Here is a 22,155-nt window from a genome sequence, read left to right as displayed (position 1 = left end):
TAGCGGTGGATCTGGGGCGTTATATGGCCAAACAAGCTTAGTTTTCACATTAGTTGTATTCAGTAGGTGAAAGAGAATCTCATATAAAATAAAAGATCAAACGAAGCATCGAAACCTAGCAAAAAAAAAAAAAAAAAAAAAAAAACATAAATCATGCTTGAGTTACTTCCGCTCGAGGCTTGTTTGGTTTTGAGGTCTTTGTCGTATAGTTCTACCTTTTTGTTGGGTGGATTTACAGTCCCCTCCTCCACTTATGGAAGCCTAATTATGCTAAGTATTGAGATCGATTGTTAGGAACCACAATAGTATGATATTGTCCACTTTCAATATTGAGCTCTCGTGGTTTTGCTTTGGGTTTATCATTCCCTAAATTACTCCCTTCCAACGAAACAATCCTCAATTCAAACAAAGTATACCATAGAACCTCCCTAAAGTCCATGTAGCCCTTGAACTAGTCTCGACTCATTAGTTTGGAGCCCTCGAACAAAATACACCATTTTGTTCGAGACACGAGTCACTTTTGACTACATCTTCAAAACTAGTAATTTCTTGATTCGGCACCTGATTCTATTGACATGACTAAATTAAGGTCATGACTCTGATACTATGTTAGGAACTACGACTCTCCAACAATAGTATGATATTGTCCATTCTGAGCATAAAACACTTTTTGCTTTCGATTTTTTCAAAAGACCTCATACCAATGGAGACGTGTTATTTACTTATAAACTCATGATCTTCCCTAAATTAACCGATGTGGGACTCACTCCCGACAATCCTCAACATCGATAGTTGCTAGGGCCTACAACAAAGATGTAGTAGGATATGTGTTTTTAAGACGACCAAATTATGTTAAATGATTAAAATATATGGTATATTTAATTTAATTTTTAAATACGAAAAGAAAGCATCTAGAAAAAAAAAAAGAAAAAGAAAAGGAAAAAGAAAATAGGCATTGATCCGATAAGGGAATTTCATCACTTGAACAAATAGATAGACGACACGTGTGCAGTGGAGGAGCTGTTACCGCGGAATTCCCACTTTCTTACTACGTCCTAATAGTCTCCCCTATAAATATATCTTCTAGAAACAAACCGCCTTCACTTGCCTGCAAATAACGCGAATCTCTCTCTCTCTCTTTCCAATCGAAAGCGAAATCCAGCTGCGAACAAAATTTTAATCATTCGCAACAGAACAAGAACCTTACTAATTGCGGATCCCAATTCTGGTTTCGGCTCATCCTTTCCTCATCTTTTCCCTTGCAAGCGACGAGTTGGACTAGGATTTTAGGATTAGGGTTAGGGTTAGGGTTTGTTTTTGTACCTTTTTTATCTGCGTAGTTCGTGCATGCGAAGGTCTGGATCGGTTAAGCGTATGTATGGCAGTGTTTGTATTTGGATAGAGTGGAATTTGAAGCTTTGACTATGGAACGCGCCATAGGTGGGTTAATTTGTGGTTATTGTTGGTGATGACTAGAGACCGATGTCACCTGGGAAAGAAGATGATGGGTAGGGGTGCGGATGGAGGCTGTGGTGCTGAGGAGAGGTCTTGCCCAGTGGCAAGAGTGCCGAACAGAGTAACGTTGACCCATACTCAAACACATGAGGAGAAGTTGTCTATTGTGGACATTGATTATTACGCTCAGGCTCAAAAGGCGTTGTGCGAGCGTTCGCCATTTGATGTAGCGGAGGAGACTGCAGCTCCTTATGTGCCCACTCTGCCCAGTAGGTTGGGTAGCTTTTTGAGCAGACATACGGGTGGTAAGAAGCGGCAGAGGAAATCCGATTCTGGGGCAGACAAGAAGTCTTCGAGGCAAGGTGAAAGGTCTCGTGGCTCCAACATTTGGGTTGAGACAGAGGAATATTTTAGAGACTTGACGCTGTCTGATGTAGATACTTTGCGTGCAGCGTCTTCTTTTAGTGGTTTAGTGTTTAGGAAATGTTTTTCAATTCCGTCTTCTGGAAATGACTCAGAAGCAAATGTAGGTGGCAGTGATAATGTTAGTGATGAGATTACGGATGGGGCTATTGTTAAAGACGAGGTTGAGGATGACCGTTTAGGCTCGGATGTGGGCATGGTTGAAGCCAGTGGTTCTCCTCTTGGAGACAAGGGTTGTTCGAACTTGGATTCGTCTCCCGGCTTAGAATGGATATTGGGTTGTAGGAATAAGGTGTCCTTAACTTCGGAGCGGCCTTCGAAGAAACGGAAGCTTCTAGGTGGTGATGCAGGATTGGAAAAAGTTCTGATTGTTTCTCCTTGCGATGGAAATTCATCTTTATGCCACTTTTGCTCTAAGGGAGATACGTACAAAGGGGTAAATCCGTTAGTTACTTGCAGTTGTTGTTATGCGGTGGTTCATTATAAGTGCTATGGTATAAGAGAGAAAGTCAATGGATCCTGGTCGTGTTCTTGGTGTAAGCAGAAGGATAAAACCAATGATTCCACAAAGCCCTGTTTGCTCTGTCCCAAGCAGGGTGGTGCTCTGAAGCCTGTACATAAGAACGTCGACAGTGGATTTTCTGTTGAGTTTGCTCATTTATTTTGTAGTCAGTGGATGCCAGAGGTATTCATAGAGGACTTGACGCAGATGGAGCCTGTTATGAATTTGGGAGGTGTAAAAGAAACCCGGAAAAAGTTAGTCTGTAACATATGCAAAGTCAAGTATGGAGCCTGTCTCCGGTGCAGCCATGGTATGTTTATTGCCCCATTATTCAATGCCATTCTCCTTTTCTGTTTGGATGATGTATGGGAAGCACATTCCTACTGGCTACTATGGTCTTCAGATTTTGGCTCAATTTTTTTCTTTTCGACTTCTGTATGCTGTTGTCCTTGGTAGGCTAGTTTTATGCGTTCTAGCAGAAAAGCATGTTTATGGCTTATCTGTTAATTTCATGTACAGAGTATTTAGAAGTTGGTCGAAATCTGAAATTAGTGAACAGTTCATTTCTACTAAGCTCGAGGTTTGATTTTATGTTCCTGGGCTGCTCTCTTTTCCCCCCTTCCCCCCTTCCTCTCTCTATCTCACATACAAAACTATGCTTTCTAACTTCTTTGGAAGGTTAGCCGCTGACTTATATACTACTACTACCATACCGAGACATAGGAAGGGGCATTTAGAGAGTGGAATATGTGCATATTTGTTTTTATTTCTTTTCTTGTTTATCTATACTCCAAAAGATGTGAGCGGTATATTAGGCTCCATGATATATTGCTGGTTATAAATAGTTATCATTTAATTTAGGTTATGAAACTTAAACAAATAGTTTTTTTATCTCATGCTTGAGAGTCTCATTTAGAAATCATGCCGATTGGGGGCATTAACGGGACTTACTAGTTTCATCTTCCATGCTTTATCTTCCATATAAACTGATAGATGTCGGTCAACTTTTGTACAGGATGTTGGTGGTTCCTGATTTGCCATTAAGAAACCAGCTCTAGGAATTTCTGGATATTTTTGTACTTTGTGCATTCCAACTTATAAATCTCCTATTTGAACCCTGAAGTACTGAGTAAATACACCTTTTTATGGATCGCAAACATTGTATTAATTTAAACAGTAAATGAGAGACATGATGAATAATTATCCTCCCAACAAAAACAAGAGAGATATGTGAAAACTCCCCTTGGCTTGAATCAAGAAGATAGGATTTTATGAAACCTATTTATGGATGCTGCTCAATTAGAGAAATTGGACCTTTATTATTTATTAGTTTTTTTTTAATGAATACCGAACTTTCATTGAGAAAACAGGAAAGAATACAAAGGACATACAAGAATTCGAGCCCTCCCCCCCCAAAAAAAAAAGAAAAAAAGAAAAATAACTTCAAATGGAGGCTCACAGAGACACATCGACTAGTTGGACCAATTTATATCCGATACCTTCCATTTGTTTTTCTTTTATCAAGGAACTCTATGATTTCTCTCCAATCTCCAACAAGATAGTCATTAAGGGTGCGCTCAAGCCTAGTAGAAGGAAGAAATCCTTAAATCTTTTAGACACTCACTTCGAGAAATTGGAAGTTTGTTAAGTCTTCAGAGAATAGGGGCAAAGGGAATTGATCATATAAGTACTCTATGTCATCATATGCGTTTTTACAAACAACATAAATAACATGACAGACATTGGAAATCCTTTCTGGCTTTTGTTGATATTGAAGATATGAAGTTTTATATTGCTAAATAACCAAGCAGGTGCTAGTTCCATTGAAGGTTTCTTTGTAATCTTGATTGTAACGAAGCAGGCACTCTGTTGTAGTTCTAATGATGGCTACTTTGTTGCAAGGACATAAAGATTAGGACATTTTAACTTGGGCAGTTTGCCTTCTCACTTGACTCTTTCTGAAAGCTGCTTCGACTCTTAGGAAGAGTGGGCATTTTCTATTGTTAGCAATATTCAGCCCATTCTGTTCTTTATGCAAAGATTGCTAGTCAACTTATTCAAATAGGAACCGTTCCAGCTAAACTTGTTCTAAGAAGTTCTCATAATTTGTCTGTGTCCATCATATGAATTGTGGTCATGTTCAAAGTTTTCATAATTTGTTTTGTGTTATGCAAATAGTTTCTAAAGGCAAAGCCAACATGAGCATAGCCCAATGGTTAATACATCTATTCCTCTCCCTTGAGATTAGAGGTTCAAATCCCTATCGTCATATATATATATTGTAAAAAAATTAGTTTGGACTGTTTTGATTCAATTTGTAAGAGTATTTTATAAATCCTAGGCTCCTTTAAGTACTCATGAATTTGTTGAAAGCTTAAGTGTGTTGTATTTACCAGCTATGCTGAAGGTAAGATAGCTGGATGGATAGGTCTGAAGAAAAAAGTTATACGCTGGTCACTGCTACAGCTAATATTACAGCAGCTAATCTTCTATAGTGGGGAGAATTTGATTGTAAAATTTTCCAATGCACAAGAAAGTTGATGGAGAGATGATTGGCATCTGTTATAGGAGCAAATATGTGATCTATTTTTGAGTCAAGCTTACTCGAATGAAATCATGAATTATCTTTGAACTGGAAGGTTTCTTTCTTGGCAAGAGTTTCAATGAGCTTGTCTGGTGCTGTGTGACACTGATATTCTATGTTATAGACGTAGTGTTCAAATTGAGATGGAAGAAATATACTACATTTGAAGGTTTTGGAGAATCCATTCTTCTTCCTTTTATGTCCTATTCTCTCTGTAGTTAATTTATATGGAACTGGTGCATTATAGTGAGAAAGAGCATGCAAAGGAAAGGGAGATGAGATATTCCCACAAGACCAAACAGTTGCAAAAAGGGTGGCCCAATTGGTCATAATCTGTACAAGGTCATAATTACAAAATTACAAAAAATACTAGACAGAGAACATCAGATGAAAGCAAAGAGATAAACAGAGTTTCAAAAAACCTTTTGTTAGAATAAATCTCTTTGAAGACCCTCAGCCTCCAAACAATAGGTGTCACCTCAATTGACCACAAAACTCTAGCCATGACCTTTAAAGGGATTGCCCCTCTTAAGCTGAAGATACGCCTCATCAATTTTATTAGGAAACAGCAAGGAATACCCAACAGATTGAATAATATGTCCCAGTTGGCTCTCTGAAAAGCACAGTGAAGGAAGAGGTGCTTTGAAGAGGTGCTCGCGTTTCGTACCAACTAGGGGGGATGCAAAGATTTGAAAGAGGTGCTCGCTACATTTTTTTTTAGAACATATCATTTTGGCATTCAGAGGTGGAACTCATCATTATCATGGAATTTGATAGGCGGTTCTCTTTTTGCATCCATTGATACCCTTAAATTTGAGAACGGATATTAGAAAATCCATCGTTTACTATGCACAGTGAAGTGGCGTGTGTGCCTCCCCTGATTCATGTGCTTTGCCTTTATTTTCTTCCTCATTTTATGTAGAATCCAAAGTGAACAAAGTAACAAGAGTTTGTGTCGATGGGAAATCTTCTTAGCAACCAATAAATTACTTAGAATTCCAAAGCCTTAGGGGCTTTTGACTTTGACACGTGGGAATGAGAATGTGATGTCTACTAATCGAATAACCATGTCTGGTATGTTGGAATGACATCTTATAATATTATTTGAATTCTTAATCTATATGTATTTATAAATCAATTAATTGTACACAGTTAAATTAAATTTTGTTAATAAGATATTGTTTAATAAGTTTCTTCATAGTAAATTTGAAATTAATTATTTCTAATTAAAAACAAATAATTAAAATAGATTTTATATTAACTATTTTCCCGGTTTAATGTGTCAATGTCCAATTCTATTACAGGTTTAGGTGTCCAATACTCATACAGGTTAGGTTTCCCATTCCCCCACTTCGTTACGGCATGCTAAACAGCCCCTAATCGTTTTGTATATTCTGAACAACCATAAATAAGTTCCCGGCTGCTAGTGCACCGTGGCTTCTCTTACCATTCTTAAGGAAAAACTGATTTAGTGCAATTTGGTGAAAGCTATCCTTGCCTTGCATGGTTAGAAAAATGATCAGGAGGAAATTTCAAGGACAAGACTGAGGATTCTGGTTTTGGCATTCAGGGGATAGTTTTTTGTGTTATTCTCAGGCGTTCTCTTGCAATTATAACATCCTTTTGGTTAATGTCGTTTGGAGCATCCTGAAGGGTAGGAGGATAATTCATCTTCCTTCCCCTCTTTGTAGTTTTTCTTGGGAGTATCCTTAAGTCCCAAACATTATCATGTTCGTGCTACATTTTCTAAAAACAATTGCTTATTCATTCCCAATCAAATGATTCAGCATGAAGTGAAACTGCAAGCCTTCAAGCCTATGAGAAGCCCTTCTCTTTTTACTGGTAAGTAGTAATTCCTCCAAAAAAATATCCTAGCAAAAGAATATTCCCATCATATTCCTCTCTGGGTTAGGTCCGACTTTTCTCCTACTTGGTCAGTATCTATATTCTGCTCTATTAGATTGGAGATTTAGTTTTGCGCTCGATGTTTGGCTTTTGAGATGCATCCCATTTACACTTTATATGTATGCCAACCCTCATGGTGCCCATTTACACTTTATATGTATGCCAACCCTCATGGTGCCCATTTACACTTTATATGTATGCCAACCCTCATGGTGTTTTTGTGACAACTGAGTAGAAGAAGGGTACACGAATGAACAAAGACCACATCCGGATGAGAGAGATCACGAGGATAAGATAGCTAAAAGGCTTAAAAGAATTGAAAGCAACTACCTATTCCAACAAGATGCATCTTCCTTTTCGGTGGCTCAATCATAGAAACTCCATATTTAAGCGCGCTTTGCTTGGAGCAATTTTATGTTGGTTGACTTCTTAAGAATTTTCTTAGGATGCATACGAGTGAGGGCAAATCATGCTAAAAGGACTTGTGTTAGTCTATGGGGATAGTCTTCACTTTTAGAAGCGAGAAGTAGGTAACATGGCCATCTGGATTCCAAATCCTCATCCAAATTCTGGGCATGAGTCATTACAACTAATTATGTGGGTATGATTTACTGGGCTATTCTCTGTCCTTGCATGGTGGTGAGAATAGGAGCTTTCTCTGTTTTGGATGTTTTAATTTGCATGATTTTGTTGGCTTGAGATGGTTCTTCTTTGTTCTGTTATGATAATTTATTTGATTTAATTTCTTCGTTTCATTGGGAATGGTTTTTAGTATTTATATTTGTTCTTCCCTCTATATTTTCTGATTTCTCTTTCCCTCCACCCCTTTGAATTTTCTCCTACCCTTTATTAATGGTTATCTTGCTGGGTGATTGATCTCAGGAACTTGCAGAACATCCTTTCATCCAATTTGTGCAAGGGAGGCTAGGAATAGAATGGAGGTCTGGGCAAAATATGGGTGTGATAATGTAAGTGTGAATTATTCTCATTCTAGAATTGAGTCTGATTACAATTTCAAATGTGACTTCAATCAAAACAAATTAATTGTGACTGTAAAATGTTAGGCAATCACCTTTATTTATTTATTTATCAAATTCCCCGATGTATTGTGTAAGAAGTGTACATTTCTCGAAGACCTAAAGTGTTACTTCTATTAGGTGGAGCTTCGTGCTTTCTGTTCAAAGCATTCAGAAAGTCAATATTGTAGGAGCAGTGGCCGATTTCAAGACCCTTCTGAAGCTGTTAACAGTGGCTCACATGTGGTCAACCACCTTCCAATGACATTATCAGTTAACAGACCACAAAAATTAGTTGGGAGAAGGAACATTGATAACCTTTTACTCTGTAAGGATGCTTCTGATTCCAACCCTGGAAAATTGGACGATGGCAAATTAGAAGATATAGGATCCGCTTATCCCAGTTTAAATGCTGATTCTGATTGTGTAGATACACATAAATGTACTGTCCAGGGGGTTGAGGATGTCAACCCACTTGACTCCCTTAAGTTTGCAACAATTATGAAAAAGGCAAGTTTGCAAATTTCTGTTTCCTCTTTTATGGACTCTTTCTTTCTAGGATTATCGTACTTAAATTGTATGTCTACCTTCTTGCAGTTGATCGACCAAGGAAAAGTGAATGTTAAAGATGTAGCATCAGAAATCAACATACACCCTGATTTATTATGTGCAAAACTTACTGTAATGCCTGTAATTGTTAACTTGTTTATTTTTTTAAATATTGTTTTGGACTCTTTCCCAATAAAAATCTTGTCAGCTCATGACGACCTTCATTTTGCAGGCTGAAAACCTTGTCCCTGACCTGAAAGTCAAAATTGTCCGATGGCTAAGAAATCATGCTTATATTGGCACCTTGCAGAAAAATTTGAGAGTCAAACTCAAATCGGCTGCTTTACCCAAAGCTGTTGTTGGAGCTGCTAATTGTTCCAACTCTTCATCAGTTCGTGATTCTGATGATTCAAATCTTGTTACTGATAAGATGGTTATACCTCAAAGAAAAGCTAAAAACACTATAAGCCTTTTGAAGAATGATGAAATCAAATCTTCGTCTGAAGAAATTGTTGGTGGCCATGGTCTAGCGGTGCAAAGTGGTATCTTGGACCAGAAAGCTTGTGAAGAACAAGCTGATTCAAATAAAGAATGCATCCAAGACACTGGAGAGAAGGTGAGCACATTAAATTTTTTTTGCCATTCTTTTTTGGGGCCTTGATTATTTACCCCATGGAATTATGTGATGAGTAGTACAGTTATGGTTTGCTCCCAGTTGGCCATGCCAGGTTTCTTCAATTTACTGGCTGGTGAACTTAAAAAGTATCCAGTTATTGAAAAAAGGAAAAAAGAATGTTGTTTGTTTCTTGTGATGTTTGCTCCCACTTGACTACGTTTACAGTACATGGCATTGACTATGTTTCTGGAGTGGCTTGATACTAAAGAGAACATGGTATAGAGGTTGTGGAAAGTATTCACCAAGTATTACATGCTCATTCGAACCTGTTGTTTGTCAAAAGATAGTAATTCTCTGGGTACAAAATTTGGAACTATATTTTTTACTTGACTAGTTTAAAATTGGCATTTCATTGTGATGGATGATGACGTACTTTGCAATGTCACATCCTTCTATCTTACATGTTCTGTTTGTTCAACCGGTGTTTTTGACTAGTTTTGGATTGGTATGAATTGGGAAGGTCGGAAGTGATAACATGTTTTCGATTCTATTGTTTATCTGGCTACCTCATGGTATAAATTGTTAACTCTTTTTCATCATTATAGCTACTCTACACTTTTGTCCAATTGGAGAAGTCTTTTGTAATTCCTTTGGGTTGACGCTCCCTTTTTCTTTAACTTCTTTCTGTAATTCATCCATCAAAGGAATTTTTTCTTATTGAAAAAAAAATCTGAGAACCTTCCTTTTCTCTTCCCACAGCTAATGTTTCTTGGTTTCTCTATCATTTCATTGGTTGTAACGTAGCCTGCTGTCACGTCACTATTTTGCCCCTCAAACTAAGCAATTCACCCCTGAAGCCATATGGTCTTGAGGTGGAAGTGGGGAAACTATGCATCCACTGCGTACTCTCATGTTGCTTCCTTCATGGCCATAACTTCTCGGTCAGGTTAATACTCGAGAAGATTCTTGTCTTTTGAGTTGTAGCAAACCCCTAAAGCGGCGTTAGGTTCTGTTATCAAGTGTAAGGAGGAAGCCAAGATGAATGATAATGATAGGTGACGAGGATTAGGTAATCGCCCTTATGGATTATGTTAGTGATAGCCTAATCCACCGCCACTCCAGCTCTTTGATTACTGTCCATTTTTCCTTTTTTCTCTCCACTTTCTATGTAGAGATGTGAATTTGAATGTTGGGTAGATTTTTTATCGGAGGAATTTGAAGAAGGGCACGGAATTTGGCAACTTTAAATCACAAAGTAGGTTTTATTGGAGTCCTCGAATGAGAATCAACCAAAATTGTAAGATGCCCATCCGCTCAAATTTTAACTAGCAGGACTGGAGTTTCAAATATACCCAATTTCTTTTATACCAAAAGCGTTTAGTAATGCATGTGTTCCTTGGCTTGCAGGGATGTCCCTTCAAGTCTTTTAGCATTATACCTCTCATTATGAGATGGTATCCCACCTTAGAGATAATGGGAATGTGACTATCCCATCTCAGAGTCAATCAAAGAGTAGGATGCATAACGGGGAACTGGTCTCATCCATAAATAAATTAGAAGGTGGTTGTTATTGTTGAATTGTGGCTAGAATTGTACTAGAGTTCTGCCTAGGGAAGTTATTGAAATTCAGTGCTTTGTGAACATGATACAATGCCACTACAAATGTACACGTTACACTCATGGCAAAAAGAAGCAGTCACGTATGGAACCCATTAGTTGAATTTTTCTTTATGCAGTATTTTTTTCAGTATCTGTATTGTAAGAAAGAGTTCTTCACCTTCATTTCTATCTTTAGTTATTTCATTTGTTTTAGGAGGACGATCCTCCATGTTTGAGTCATGGTTCCATTGATGTAGCAATAGTTATCATACAACTTTTATAAATAGTCAATGAAAATAGTACCTAAAAATTTTCAATTTATTCTTGAGTACTTTATCTTAGAGGTGTTAAGGTTCCCTCTATTTGAGCCTTACAATTATTCAAAATAGGTCGAAAGAAGAATTCTACTTGTTCCCTCACACACACCGTCTACCTCCACTTACGAGAGACCCATAACTCAATTGCAGAATTGGGCCCGTAACAGAACACCTAACTAGGTTCCTCACATCCATTCACTATCTCAGTTTACTATTGGTTTGGAGATGGTCATTGTGAGACGCCATATCCCCATTGCTGCAACATTTCTTCAGGAAAGATCCTGGCCACTCTAGCTGCAGGAAATGGGTGCCTTTAGGGTACTACCTGATCTCATTTGAAGTGTCCATCCACTACCACTTACCTTAGATGTTGGAAGGCCTTTATAATTTATATGATTATATCCTTCCTTAAAACAATTATGAATTGTAGTAATTCCGTTGATGTAGGGGTTACATTCTGAATCTATGGCAACCTTTGCATTGCCGGACTTATTATTATTATTTTTTTGGGTATAGTAACCATGCTTCATGGAAAAAGAGTAGACTCTAACCAGAAATGAGTCGTGTGATAGCACTTGAGAATTTTTGACTACCTGCCTATTTGACTATTATGAAACTAGTAGTTAAGGATAACGTGTGGTGATGTGAGAACTGATCTTGTTACATTTTGTAACATTTCTGTTCATGGTTTCTTGTTTTTTGTTTCTAGTTTTTGAGAAACACAGGCATTTGGCATCAGTTCCCATTTCCTTTCTCATTTTTAAGAAACATGTGAACACTTTTGGAAACAACAAAATCAAGTATTTTTTTTTCCCGGTTCTCATTTCCTATTTTCTCAAAAACACAAATAAATACATTGTTGTATCATTTGGTTACCAAGCACTCTTATCTTTCTTCTTTATTGAAAAAAGAATGAACTAGAAACAAGTAGTAGTTACAAAATAATGTTTTGTTTTTCTTTACTACAAAACAAGAAACAGAAAATAAGAAACATGAATGTTAGAAAATTGGCCTTAAGTTAGCAAATTTTCTGTTCCTTTTTCTCTTACTTTTATACAGTGCAAGGATATTGGTAAGTGCCTTGATTATAAGAAGGTTTTTTTACCCCTGTTATACGCAGGCTGTGGTTTATCTTGTTCCTTTTCTATTGACCGACGTTTCTCATCTTGCTGCACCTTATATTATGCAACAATTGGCCGAAGATGTTTATGAAGTTGCACATTTTGTCCCAAAAATTTCTTGAGTTACTTTAGTTCACAATTCTTTGTTAGTTTATGATTTTTTTTCCCTTAACCACCTTAAGTGATTTTGTTTTATCCACGCAGCATTTAAATGAGCATGACAGTTCTCAAGATTCCCCTTCAAGGAATTTTCCAAATTATGTAGGTATGTTATGAAGTTTATCGATTCTTCTCTGCATGTTTCCAGCTCAATCAATTTTTTTTTTCCTCCCATATTTCTTTGATTCATTAAGACAAAATTTTAGTCTTCAGTAGACATTGACAAGTTTCTAGTTTTATGATTCTTCCATTCGACTTGGTGAGAAAAATTGTCTTCGATAACTAGTTGATCCCTGTCCCTTTCTTCCTTAGATTTTATAATTTGTTGCATTTGAATTTCTTGGCTTAGTCTTGAGTTCAAAATATACATACCAAACCTAATCTTGACAAGATGAAAGTATGAGTAGTGGAGTTCATTTCATATTGATGGTGATTGGAACTCCGATTACATTCAACATTTTGATCTAAACCCACATTTTTTAATTTTTGTTTTTATGAGCAACAGATGTTAGCTGTGTGGAATCGTAAAGGTTCCAGCTAAGTATAAGTGCACACTGTTAGAATGAAAGTTTTCCAACTATCAGAGCCCAATGGAAGGGTATAAGAAAAGTTCAATTTGAAGGAGAAGACCTCGAAGTTTGTGATCGAAGTAATCAAGATAATAATCGAGATGGTTGTTGGTTTATGAAAAGAAAAAATAAACAAGGGTGATAAAAGAGAGGAAAGCAGGGATTAGACAGACCTTTGGGGTTGTAACTTACTGACTCAACTAGGAAGGGTTAATAGGGACTCATGCTCATATGCGCCTGCAACTCACCCTTTCGGTACAAAAGGTTTCAAGCTAAATGCTACCTGTTTGTGCTCACAACCTACCTTTTTTAACCCTTTATATCATGAATTGAGTTCAACACCTATTCAACTGTTACTTAAATGCTTTTTAGAGCCTCAAACGATGCTAAGTGTTGAGCCATCTTTGAATCCTCAAAAACAATCTTAGCTCTTATTAAAGTAAAAGGAACTAAATTGCACGAAAATTAATTTCATGTTAAAACTGAATGAATTACATAAGAGTGCAAAACAAGAAAAACAGTAAAGCCTAAAATAGAAATGAAAAGTGGATCTCTATGCTCGCTTCTCTATCTAATGGTAGAGATGAACTCGGTGTGGTGGCGCTGATTCGAAATCTTCAAGGTGAAAATATTGTTGTCCTTAGAGTTTGTGATCTAGGATTGTTGAAGATCTTAGATGCTTTCTTGAAGTGCAATATGGACCCTTGAAGCCTAGGGTTTTTCCCTAGATTAGTGTGTTGAGCTATCTTTGGCATTATATCTGATATTTAAGGAGATTGATTGGAGAATCTGTCAAATTTGTAAATCACGCATTATCTGTTGATTTGGTTCAGTTGCAGCCACATCTTGGTTGCAAGTGTGGTTGCAGTTTGAGCACCTTCTAGCTTTTGCTAATTTTGCTCTTTGGTTAATATGTGGGCGTAATTCTGATCACAACTGGGACAAAATACAACTTTTGCACTAAAACACAAAAACTTCAAATTCTTAAAAAATTTAGTCTTTCTTACATCTAATTACTTTCTTTTAAAAACTCATGATTACAAACATGTGCTTGACTTGTTTTTACTAAAATTTGCTCTATATAATATGATTTACAATGTTGAACACTTAATTTCTAAACCATAAGCTTAAATTAGGTCTTAGAGCTAAATAACCCTCACAAATGAGAGTTATCAGGAACTAAGCTTTTATCCCAATGAAAGGAAAGAATACAAAAAAGGCATTTAGGCCGGTGAGTGAGATTTCTGCTCATTGCAGTCACCCCGCGGTTCTTCGCACCTGGATAGTACTAGGGCCAGAGACAGCCCACCAATGAAGCCAGGCTCTTAAACAAAGCTTTCAATTCACAACAATTAGCCCAGATGATTGCAAAATTCCTTGAAATTAAGCTAAGAACAGCAAAAAATTCTACTATTCCTTTCCCCTCAAATACCTCGAAAGAACAGTAAAAAAGCCAACCTTCCTTACAAACCGCCTCAGTCATGAAAAGGTGGATGAAGAAAAACCTCCTCCATAGAAAGACACAATCGTTGTTTCTTTCTATTCACACTGCAAATATCTGAAATAAAAACAATCCCAAATGGATATCTAAAACCATAAGCTAACAGTATGATTTATTTTATAAAATGCATGGTGCAGATTATAGTTTCCGCTCTTTCTTGTTAGAAGTAATGGATTACTCTTGAGGATTTAGAGTGCAGGTCACATTTTTTCATCCTTTTTGTAAGAGGTTCCAATAATAGAAGTTTAAAACTGATTTTTGTTTTCTGTTTTTGAGAAGTAATTGATTCTTTCTGTTTTTGGTTTCTTAAAAATCTTCCTGAGTTTTTATAGTTTTGTTCAATCACTCTATATAAGTATCATCCTTTGCTTCAATTGGAGGCAAGCTACGAGTGGTTATGTGAATCCTAGCTTCACTGGTTGGATGTTGTGTCATTTTGATGTTTTTGTGCTTTCTTTGACATCCCCCCCCCCACCCCCCCCCCCACACACACACACAATGCATCTTTGAATATTTAATATCTAATTATCTACTTATGAACCTGTTGGATCCTTGTATTTTCTTTCCCCCCTAAAATACCGCTTAATCATTTTTCTGTTAAATGTTTTGCCTCGCAGAGGGTGATCATTTGGAGGCTCCCATTTCTGGTCATTATTCTTCAATAAGTGCAGTTCATGGGTATGTGGTTATTTCATATCTATTGTTATTTCAATTTAAAGGCTATTGACAAATAACTTCTATTCAGATATTATCTGCTGATGTCACAAGTTTTCTAATTCTAGATGAACATTTTGCAGAAAGGCTAGGGAGTCCCCTGATTCTTATTGTCATCCATATGTCCAAGAGAAGATGGCACATATGTTGGATGGAAAGCTTCTTGATAACTTCATAGTTGGATCTAGTGGTAAAGTTTTTCATGCTACTTAGTATGCATTGAATTTATTATGATATTATTTTATTTCACAGATGTGTTTGAAGGAGAGATGTCTCGTTGGCAAGCATCTTCCAATGTAAGCGTTTGCTGTGATCACCAACACCAGTATCTCGAGTGCAATGATGTGAGTTGCAAATCTGGTGGATTTAATCCGACGCAGCAAATGAATAAAAAAATAAGTGGAATCATAAAGTTGTCTCCAGAAGATGAAATTGAAGGAGAAATTATATTTTATCAGCATAGATTACTTGCAAATGCAGTTTCAAGAAAGCGATTCACTGGTAATTTAATTGTTCTTTCGATCTTCAATGTATTTGTTGATCTTTTTAGTAATTGTTCTTCTTCCCCCTCCCCCATGAAAATTGGAAAGCATTTATTTATCATAAATGACTGTTGAAAGGAAAAAGCAATTTAAATCAGATAGTTACCCTTGAACTTTTAGGCTTTGCCTTTTGATTGCTCAACTTCCAAATGGTCTTATTTAGTCCTCCAGTTATTTTGGCTCTTATCATTATTCTACCAGCTACCCACTCTGCCCGATTTTCACATGAACCAACCTATATGACCTCGGTACATGCCCATGTAGCATGTTAATACCTGTATTTGAAGTTGCATCATTCATTAATGAAACAATTGACAAAAAAATAATGCTAAACATCTAATAGGTTCTTTTTTATAAGAACTTTAGGGACTAAGCAAGGAATAAAAGGTTATGTTTTATTATCAATATTATTTACCTTTTTTAGACTTAAATTAGACATTTTATTAGTTTAGGATTGAATTGAAGTGAACTTTAGTTTAGAGACTAAAAAGGGTTGAAGCAAAAAGAGAAAAAAAAAAAAGTCTGATGCTTGTTTACTCGCCACAAAGGGCAAGAAAGCTTCCTATGCTAACTAATTTTGTGTACTACTTTGCAATAGCTTTTGTTTGAATGGTTTTTGCAGATCATTTAATTTGTAATGTTGTTAAGAGTCTTCCTAAGGAGATTGATGAAGCAAGAAGTACGAGATGGGATGTCGTTCTTATTAATCAGTATTTTAGTGAGCTCAGAGAAGCCAAGAAACAGGGTAAGAAAGAGAGAAGACACAAGGAAGCACAGGCTGTACTAGCTGCTGCAACTGCTGCTGCGGCCGCCTCTTCTAGGATGTCATCTTTCAGAAAAGATGTATATGAAGAATCTACTCATAGAGAGGTTTTTTTTCATGATTTTATCTGAGGTTCTTTACTGCACCTTTATGTTCTGTTGAGAAGTGACTACTGATGAAATGTTTGACAATGCTTTCCAGTTGATGCCTCGTGCAAAAGAAACTCTTACAAAAGTTGCTCTCCCAAAGGCTTCATTAGAGTCTGATTTCTGTAAAGAACATGTGAGATCCTGTGACATCTGCAGGCGGCAAGAGACAATATTAAAGCCAATTTTAGTCTGCTCCAGCTGCAAGGTTTGCACACTCCATCTGCATGTTTCTGTGAAACAGGAAAAAAAAAAAAAATTGATTGACAGACGGTGTATTAAGCAGGTTGCTGTACATCTGGATTGCTATCGTACTGTTAAAGCGTCCTCAGGTCCATGGTGCTGTGAATTATGTGAAGAATTGTCACTATCAAGAGGGTCTGGAGTGCCAGCTGTCAATCTTGGGGAGAAGTCATATTTTGTTGCAGAATGTGGTCTATGTGGTGGCACCACAGGTGCATTCAGGAAATCATCAGATGGTCAGTGGGTCCATGCTTTCTGTGCAGAGGTAAAATGATTTTTCAAAATACAAGGAACCTTTTTTTATATTGGGGAGTATAGTAAAATGCATAAATTATCTATAGTAATTGTCCCTCTCATTTTAACTTGCTTTCCTCTCCGGTCATTTAGAAAAAGATGTCAAAGATAGTGACTGTGCGCTTAAAATTTAATAATTATCCTTATTGTCAATCAATAGAGGATAAGGCTACAGGAAAACTTATTTGTATACATCCTCTTTAAATGTGCATTAATTTGAGTCTACTGTCAACTTGTAGTGGGTCTTTGAATCAACTTTCAAAAGAGGACAAGCAAATCCTGTGGGAGGAATGGTACGTAAAATTGCCAAGTGTTATCATTTTACTATTAAATGTGAATATATTTTCATAAGTTCATATTTTTTTGTGTGAGCATTGGTATTTTTGGTTGATTCTAAATCTTCAATTCTACTTCTCTTAATGGGATTCCAGGAGACAGTTTCAAAGGGGATGGACTCTTGCTATATTTGTCACCGCAAGTATGGTGTCTGTTTGAAGGTCTCACTAACTTGCATTTGATCAATATGCCCAATTTAAAGCTATAGTAGTATCGGAATTACTGTTTTCCCATTACTCTTTGCTTTATTGAAAAATGTGATGGTTAAAGTACCTTCATTTCATTGTCTTCAGTGCAATTATGGTCATTGTCAGTCCGCTTTTCATCCCTCATGCGCTAGAAATGCTGGATGTTACATGACTGTAAAGACTTCTGGTGGTAAATTGCAGCACAGGGCATATTGTGAAAAACATAGCACAGAGCAGAGAGCAAAGGTTTACAATCTGTCTTGTAATGATTCCTATTCTTGCTGCTTATGATTGTGACATCTGATACTGAACGAACACTGACAGGCTGAGAACAAAACACATGGAATCGAGGAATTGAATAGAGTCAAGCAAATTAGGGTAACTCTATTTGCATTCTAAAAATTTCTTATGAAATTACTTTGCTATTATATTTATGACATGATGCTTATGTCATAAGATTACATTTATGTGGACTTTTGATAGATTATGCTGGATTAGATGAACTTTTTTAGTTTAAAACTTACCCTTGTTGCATTGATGATTTCATTTTTAATTATAATTATCAATTGTTTTTTGTGCAGTCCATTTTCTCTTCTCCATGGGTTTTGTAGCATCTAGTTTGATTATTTATACTTCTTAATGCTTGTGAGCCGACTTTCATGTAGTGTGGGTTTTCAAGACCCTGGAACTGAAGGACTTGTCTATAAAGTGTGTACTTTCTGCTGATGTGATGTTATCTTTGTCAAAACTGATTTTGGTATTTGTTGGCGACTGCTGGATTGGAAATAACAGTAGATCCTCGCCACGCTACATTTCTTTGGTGGTGCAATGCACTGCCAATATCAAATATTGGTGGTTGAGGAGTACTAGAGTCATAGAATATTATTTTGTTTTTGTTATTGATATTAATATGCATTGTTTAAATTGCACATTCTATACTCCATTGGTTGACCTAGTTTCAATATTATGTATATTTTCTTCTGATGTGATGTCATCTTGTCAAAATTTATTTTCCGTACGTTTTGGCGATAGCTGGACTAGGAAGGTAGGCCTTCACCATACTACATTTCTTTGGTGGTAAATGCACGGCCAAAATCATGTTGGTGGTTTAGGAGTGCTCCTTGAGTCCTAAAATATTAATTTGTTTTTGTCATCGATATCAGTAAGCATGCTTAAATTGCACATTACAATCAATAATAAAGAGCTGAGAGGATTGTTGAGGTGGGTACAAATTGACCCATAGGTCTCAGATATTAAAAAAAGATAATATTGCACATTCTACCCACTTACATCCAGTCTCGTGTATGACCTTCCCATGCATGTCTGTGTTTGAACTTAACACTTACCTTTTAACTGGCTTGACTTCAGCTATACGTGCTTATATCTGAAATCAGGCTTTAATATTTTGTATGATAGATGTAGAATCTCCTTTTGCAGGTTGAACTTGAGAGATTACGCCTACTCTGCGAGAGAATCATCAAGCGTGAGAAGATCAAGGTATGCCATTTTTAAATAAAAAATTCTAGTTCCGTCTGATGTTTATTTCGTTTCAATAGGTATTTTCCTTTTCATTTTTTTCTTTTTAAGTTTTTTTTATTGGTAGTTAATTCCCCTAATACTAAGCACAGATATAACTATGCGAGTGCTTAGCCACACGAGAACGACCTTAGTATTAGTTTTTGAATTTGTGAACTTATTTGGAGTACACAAGAACGAGCTTATTGGTTGAGTGCTTGGGGCTTTCGGCTGTAATGTACTGTATCTTGGGCGGATTTGTGGGACAGGGTTATACTAATTAAAAAAACAAAAAGGATGTTGACTTGAGTGTTTCGAACGGTTTTTCCACAAATTGAGTCGGAGCCGTATGTCTGCAGAGGGACCTGGTTCTTTGTTCGCATGATGTTCTTGCTTTTAAAAGAGACCATGTAGCACGATCCGTACTAGTTCAGACTCCTTTCTTCCTACCAGAAGTTAGCTCTGAATCAGCTACCACATCATTAAAGGGGCACGTTGAGGATTTGAAATCGTGCAGTGAAGCTGTGCAGAGATCAGATGATTTAACCGTGGACAGCACAGTTTTCAGCAAGCACTGGAACAAAGTACCAATGTCTTTGGACACCGAGCAAAAGACTGACGACGACAGTTCTACATCTCAGAACCCATTCCCCCAAAGATTTGCAGACAGGGGTCAGTTTGCCGGGAAGCAAATACCGCAGAGATCTTTGACTACCACATCATCACGTAATCTTGTAGATGTTGGAGGATTGAAGTTGAAGTCAAGAAAGGTAAAGTATTACATTTCCCTTCTTCCTTGTCAATTGCCTACTGAGGTTGTAAATTCAATTATGTGCTTTATCCTAACTTGGGGTTTATTATGTATCGTAGCATGCTGAGACGTTTCAGAAAGAACTGGTAATGACATCCGACCAAGCATCAATGAAGAACTCTCTTTTACCTAAGCAGTACCTGTATGTTCCTGCTGATGTCCTTGCCAAGGAGAAGCAGGTCAACCAGGAAACAGGTTCTGCCGAGACACCGAAATGTGAGAGGTAGATGGAGAAGGTATTTCTCGTGTGGTTCACATTTCCTCATCGGAGGCCAAACATTGATATGCCTCTGACCCATAACTTGCTTGGAAACCGAGTTCGAGAGCAAGTAATATGGCCGATGGAGAAGAGCAGCAGCCAGGGGGAATGCTGGGATGGACTCCAGCAGGGTGCCAGATTCCGAGTTGGGCAATGGAAGTTTTGGCATGGCAGATGTGCGTTCGAGGTCGAGAGTAATTGTACTGGTGGGTGGAATCATATGGTTAAATGTTGAAATGGGGGCAGATTCAAGTTTCCCTTGTCTTTGTGATGTCTTCCTGATCGAATTTTGAGAAGTCTTAGCCGTTGTGAACGCGAAAGAGTTGGGGAGGGAAAACAAAAAGAAGCTGCTGTGAAGCTACCTTTGTAAAGTTGGTGTATAATTGATAGCTCATTCAGTCCATCCTCTACAAACCAACTCACCGCTCAATTCTAAATGGTTCAATGATATTAATCGTCGCTCTACTTTTAATCCATTTAGATATCTATTCAAGACCTTGTATTCTTGGGAATGCCAATTACCTTTGTCAGTGTCATGAAACATTACTTAACGTTTGATTTTTCGTTCGTCTGTAATTTTCGTACTTTGGAGTGACAAAAGTTCACTTTTGAGGTAAGTAAAAATTTCAAAATCTAAATTATATAATTTTAGTATTAAATTTAGCTTGGTTTGAATGAGTGGAATTGAAATGTTTACTTCAGATAAATATTACTCTCAAAATATTAATTTTTATATTTTAAAGTCAATATGTATGTGATAAAGTGAGTTACATTATTATTTTTAAAGTTGGTGTTAAATGTGTCTTGTTAAAGTTTTAAAATTAAATAAATACAGATTAAAAATTTACAAACTAAAACAAATCACCTATAGTTATTAAAAAAAAATATTGAAAGTTTACAAATAAAAAACAAATCCATTTATAATCATAAATTGTAACATCTTAACATATTTCCAAAGACAATTAAATAACGAGACTTCTTGAACATGGTTACTATAAAAATAGGAATGACATTGGTGAGGTGTAGGGCCCAAATTATCAAAAAAAAAAAAAAAAAAAAGAAGAATCACATAACAATGTTGCATCAAAGAGATAATAAATTAGTTGGAATAATAAAAAAAAAATAACATAACAATGTTGCATCAAAGAGAATAAATTAGTTGGAATATAACGTTCAATTCTATTCAAACTAATTTTCTACCAAATTCAATTGGACTTATCAATTCTGTTGAAACTGTAAGATAACAACAGTATGCTTTAGAATTACTCAAATATATGTATAATTTATTTACATTGAACATATTATACAAAGTACATCACTAGTTGGTTGTTAGTTTATTCATATTATAAATAATGTGTTTAAAAATAGTATGAAATATAGATAATTCTTTTTATCTTTAAAAAAGAGTAAGACATTCGAATATGCTTTAGAATTACTCAAATAATATATGTATATATGTATAATACAAAGTGCATGAATAGTTGGTTGTTGGTTTATTCATATTCTAAATAATGTGTTTAAAAATAGTATGAAATATAGATATATTCTTTTTATCTTTGAAGGAGAGTAAGACATACGACTAACGTAAGGCTAATTACCACTCTCACATACATGAACACACAAATCACAACCCAACCCCTATAATTCGGGTTGGGTCGATTCGAGTTGTCGGTTGAATGTACACCCCCTAACATGAACTAGACCATAGTATCGAACAAATTGGAAAAAAGTAATTTCAAATTTCAAATTTCAAACTTCAAACTAGATAACAATTTTAATGTTATTAGCAAACCAATTCATCATAGTTCTTAAATGATAATGAAAATAAATACAAAAAACTGCCTCAAAAAATGTCTCAAAAAAATGTCACTCAACTTATGAAGTCATCTAAGTCAAGTCAACCAAGGGCATATACTGGGCACTTCATGTTTTATAAAATATTACATCAACAAGAAACACAAAGCAACTGATTGATGTGGTTTAATAGAGAAAATTCGACAATGTTTCTGATCAACAATTTCAATGTTT

The 22,155-nt window shown here is 36.3% G+C and overlaps 1 protein-coding gene across 3 annotated transcripts; it reads left to right on the top strand.

Moving 5' to 3' along the window:
* Positions 1–1,112: 1,112 nt before the first annotated feature.
* On the top strand, positions 1,113–20,790 carry LOC111781857 (uncharacterized). Of its 3 annotated transcripts, none has more exons than XM_087121566.1 (19): positions 1,113–2,690; positions 7,752–7,837; positions 8,027–8,395; positions 8,483–8,566; positions 8,667–9,050; positions 12,292–12,352; positions 14,934–14,994; positions 15,114–15,220; positions 15,283–15,531; positions 16,195–16,442; positions 16,537–16,689; positions 16,768–16,989; positions 17,258–17,311; positions 17,450–17,515; positions 17,648–17,788; positions 17,867–17,920; positions 18,980–19,039; positions 19,417–19,827; positions 19,928–20,790. In XM_087121566.1, the coding sequence occupies exons 1-19, from the start codon at positions 1,469–1,471 to the stop codon at positions 20,093–20,095; spliced, it is 4,200 nt and encodes a 1,399-aa protein (XP_086977692.1). In that variant the 5' UTR covers positions 1,113–1,468; the 3' UTR covers positions 20,096–20,790. The 3 variants fall into 3 exon arrangements, with proteins under 3 accessions (XP_086977692.1, XP_086977693.1, XP_023518349.2); XM_087121567.1 differs by having other exon boundaries at positions 8,483–8,575; positions 15,114–15,198; positions 15,285–15,531; XM_023662581.2 differs by having other exon boundaries at positions 8,483–8,575.
* Positions 20,791–22,155: the final 1,365 nt, after the last annotated feature.

Source organism: Cucurbita pepo, chromosome 1 (assembly GCF_057944985.1).
Source record: "Cucurbita pepo subsp. pepo isolate OVF chromosome 1, ASM5794498v1, whole genome shotgun sequence".
Classification (NCBI taxonomy): Eukaryota; Viridiplantae; Streptophyta; class Magnoliopsida; order Cucurbitales; family Cucurbitaceae; genus Cucurbita; species Cucurbita pepo.
This window is presented reverse-complemented; position numbering and strand designations above follow the sequence as displayed.

What these genes read in the sequence shown, in the direction of transcription:
- LOC111781857 (XM_023662581.2), top strand. Translation starts at nt 1,469, where the DNA reads ATGACTAGAGACCGATGTCACCTGGGAAAGAAGATGATGGGTAGGGGT. An exon ending in TTGCAACAATTATGAAAAAG is followed by an intron (nt 8,396 to 8,482) that starts GCAAGTTTGCAA and finishes ACCTTCTTGCAG; the next exon opens with TTGATCGACCAAGGAAAAGT. An exon ending in TAGTCTGCTCCAGCTGCAAG is followed by an intron (nt 16,690 to 16,767) that starts GTTTGCACACTC and finishes TGTATTAAGCAG; the next exon opens with GTTGCTGTACATCTGGATTG.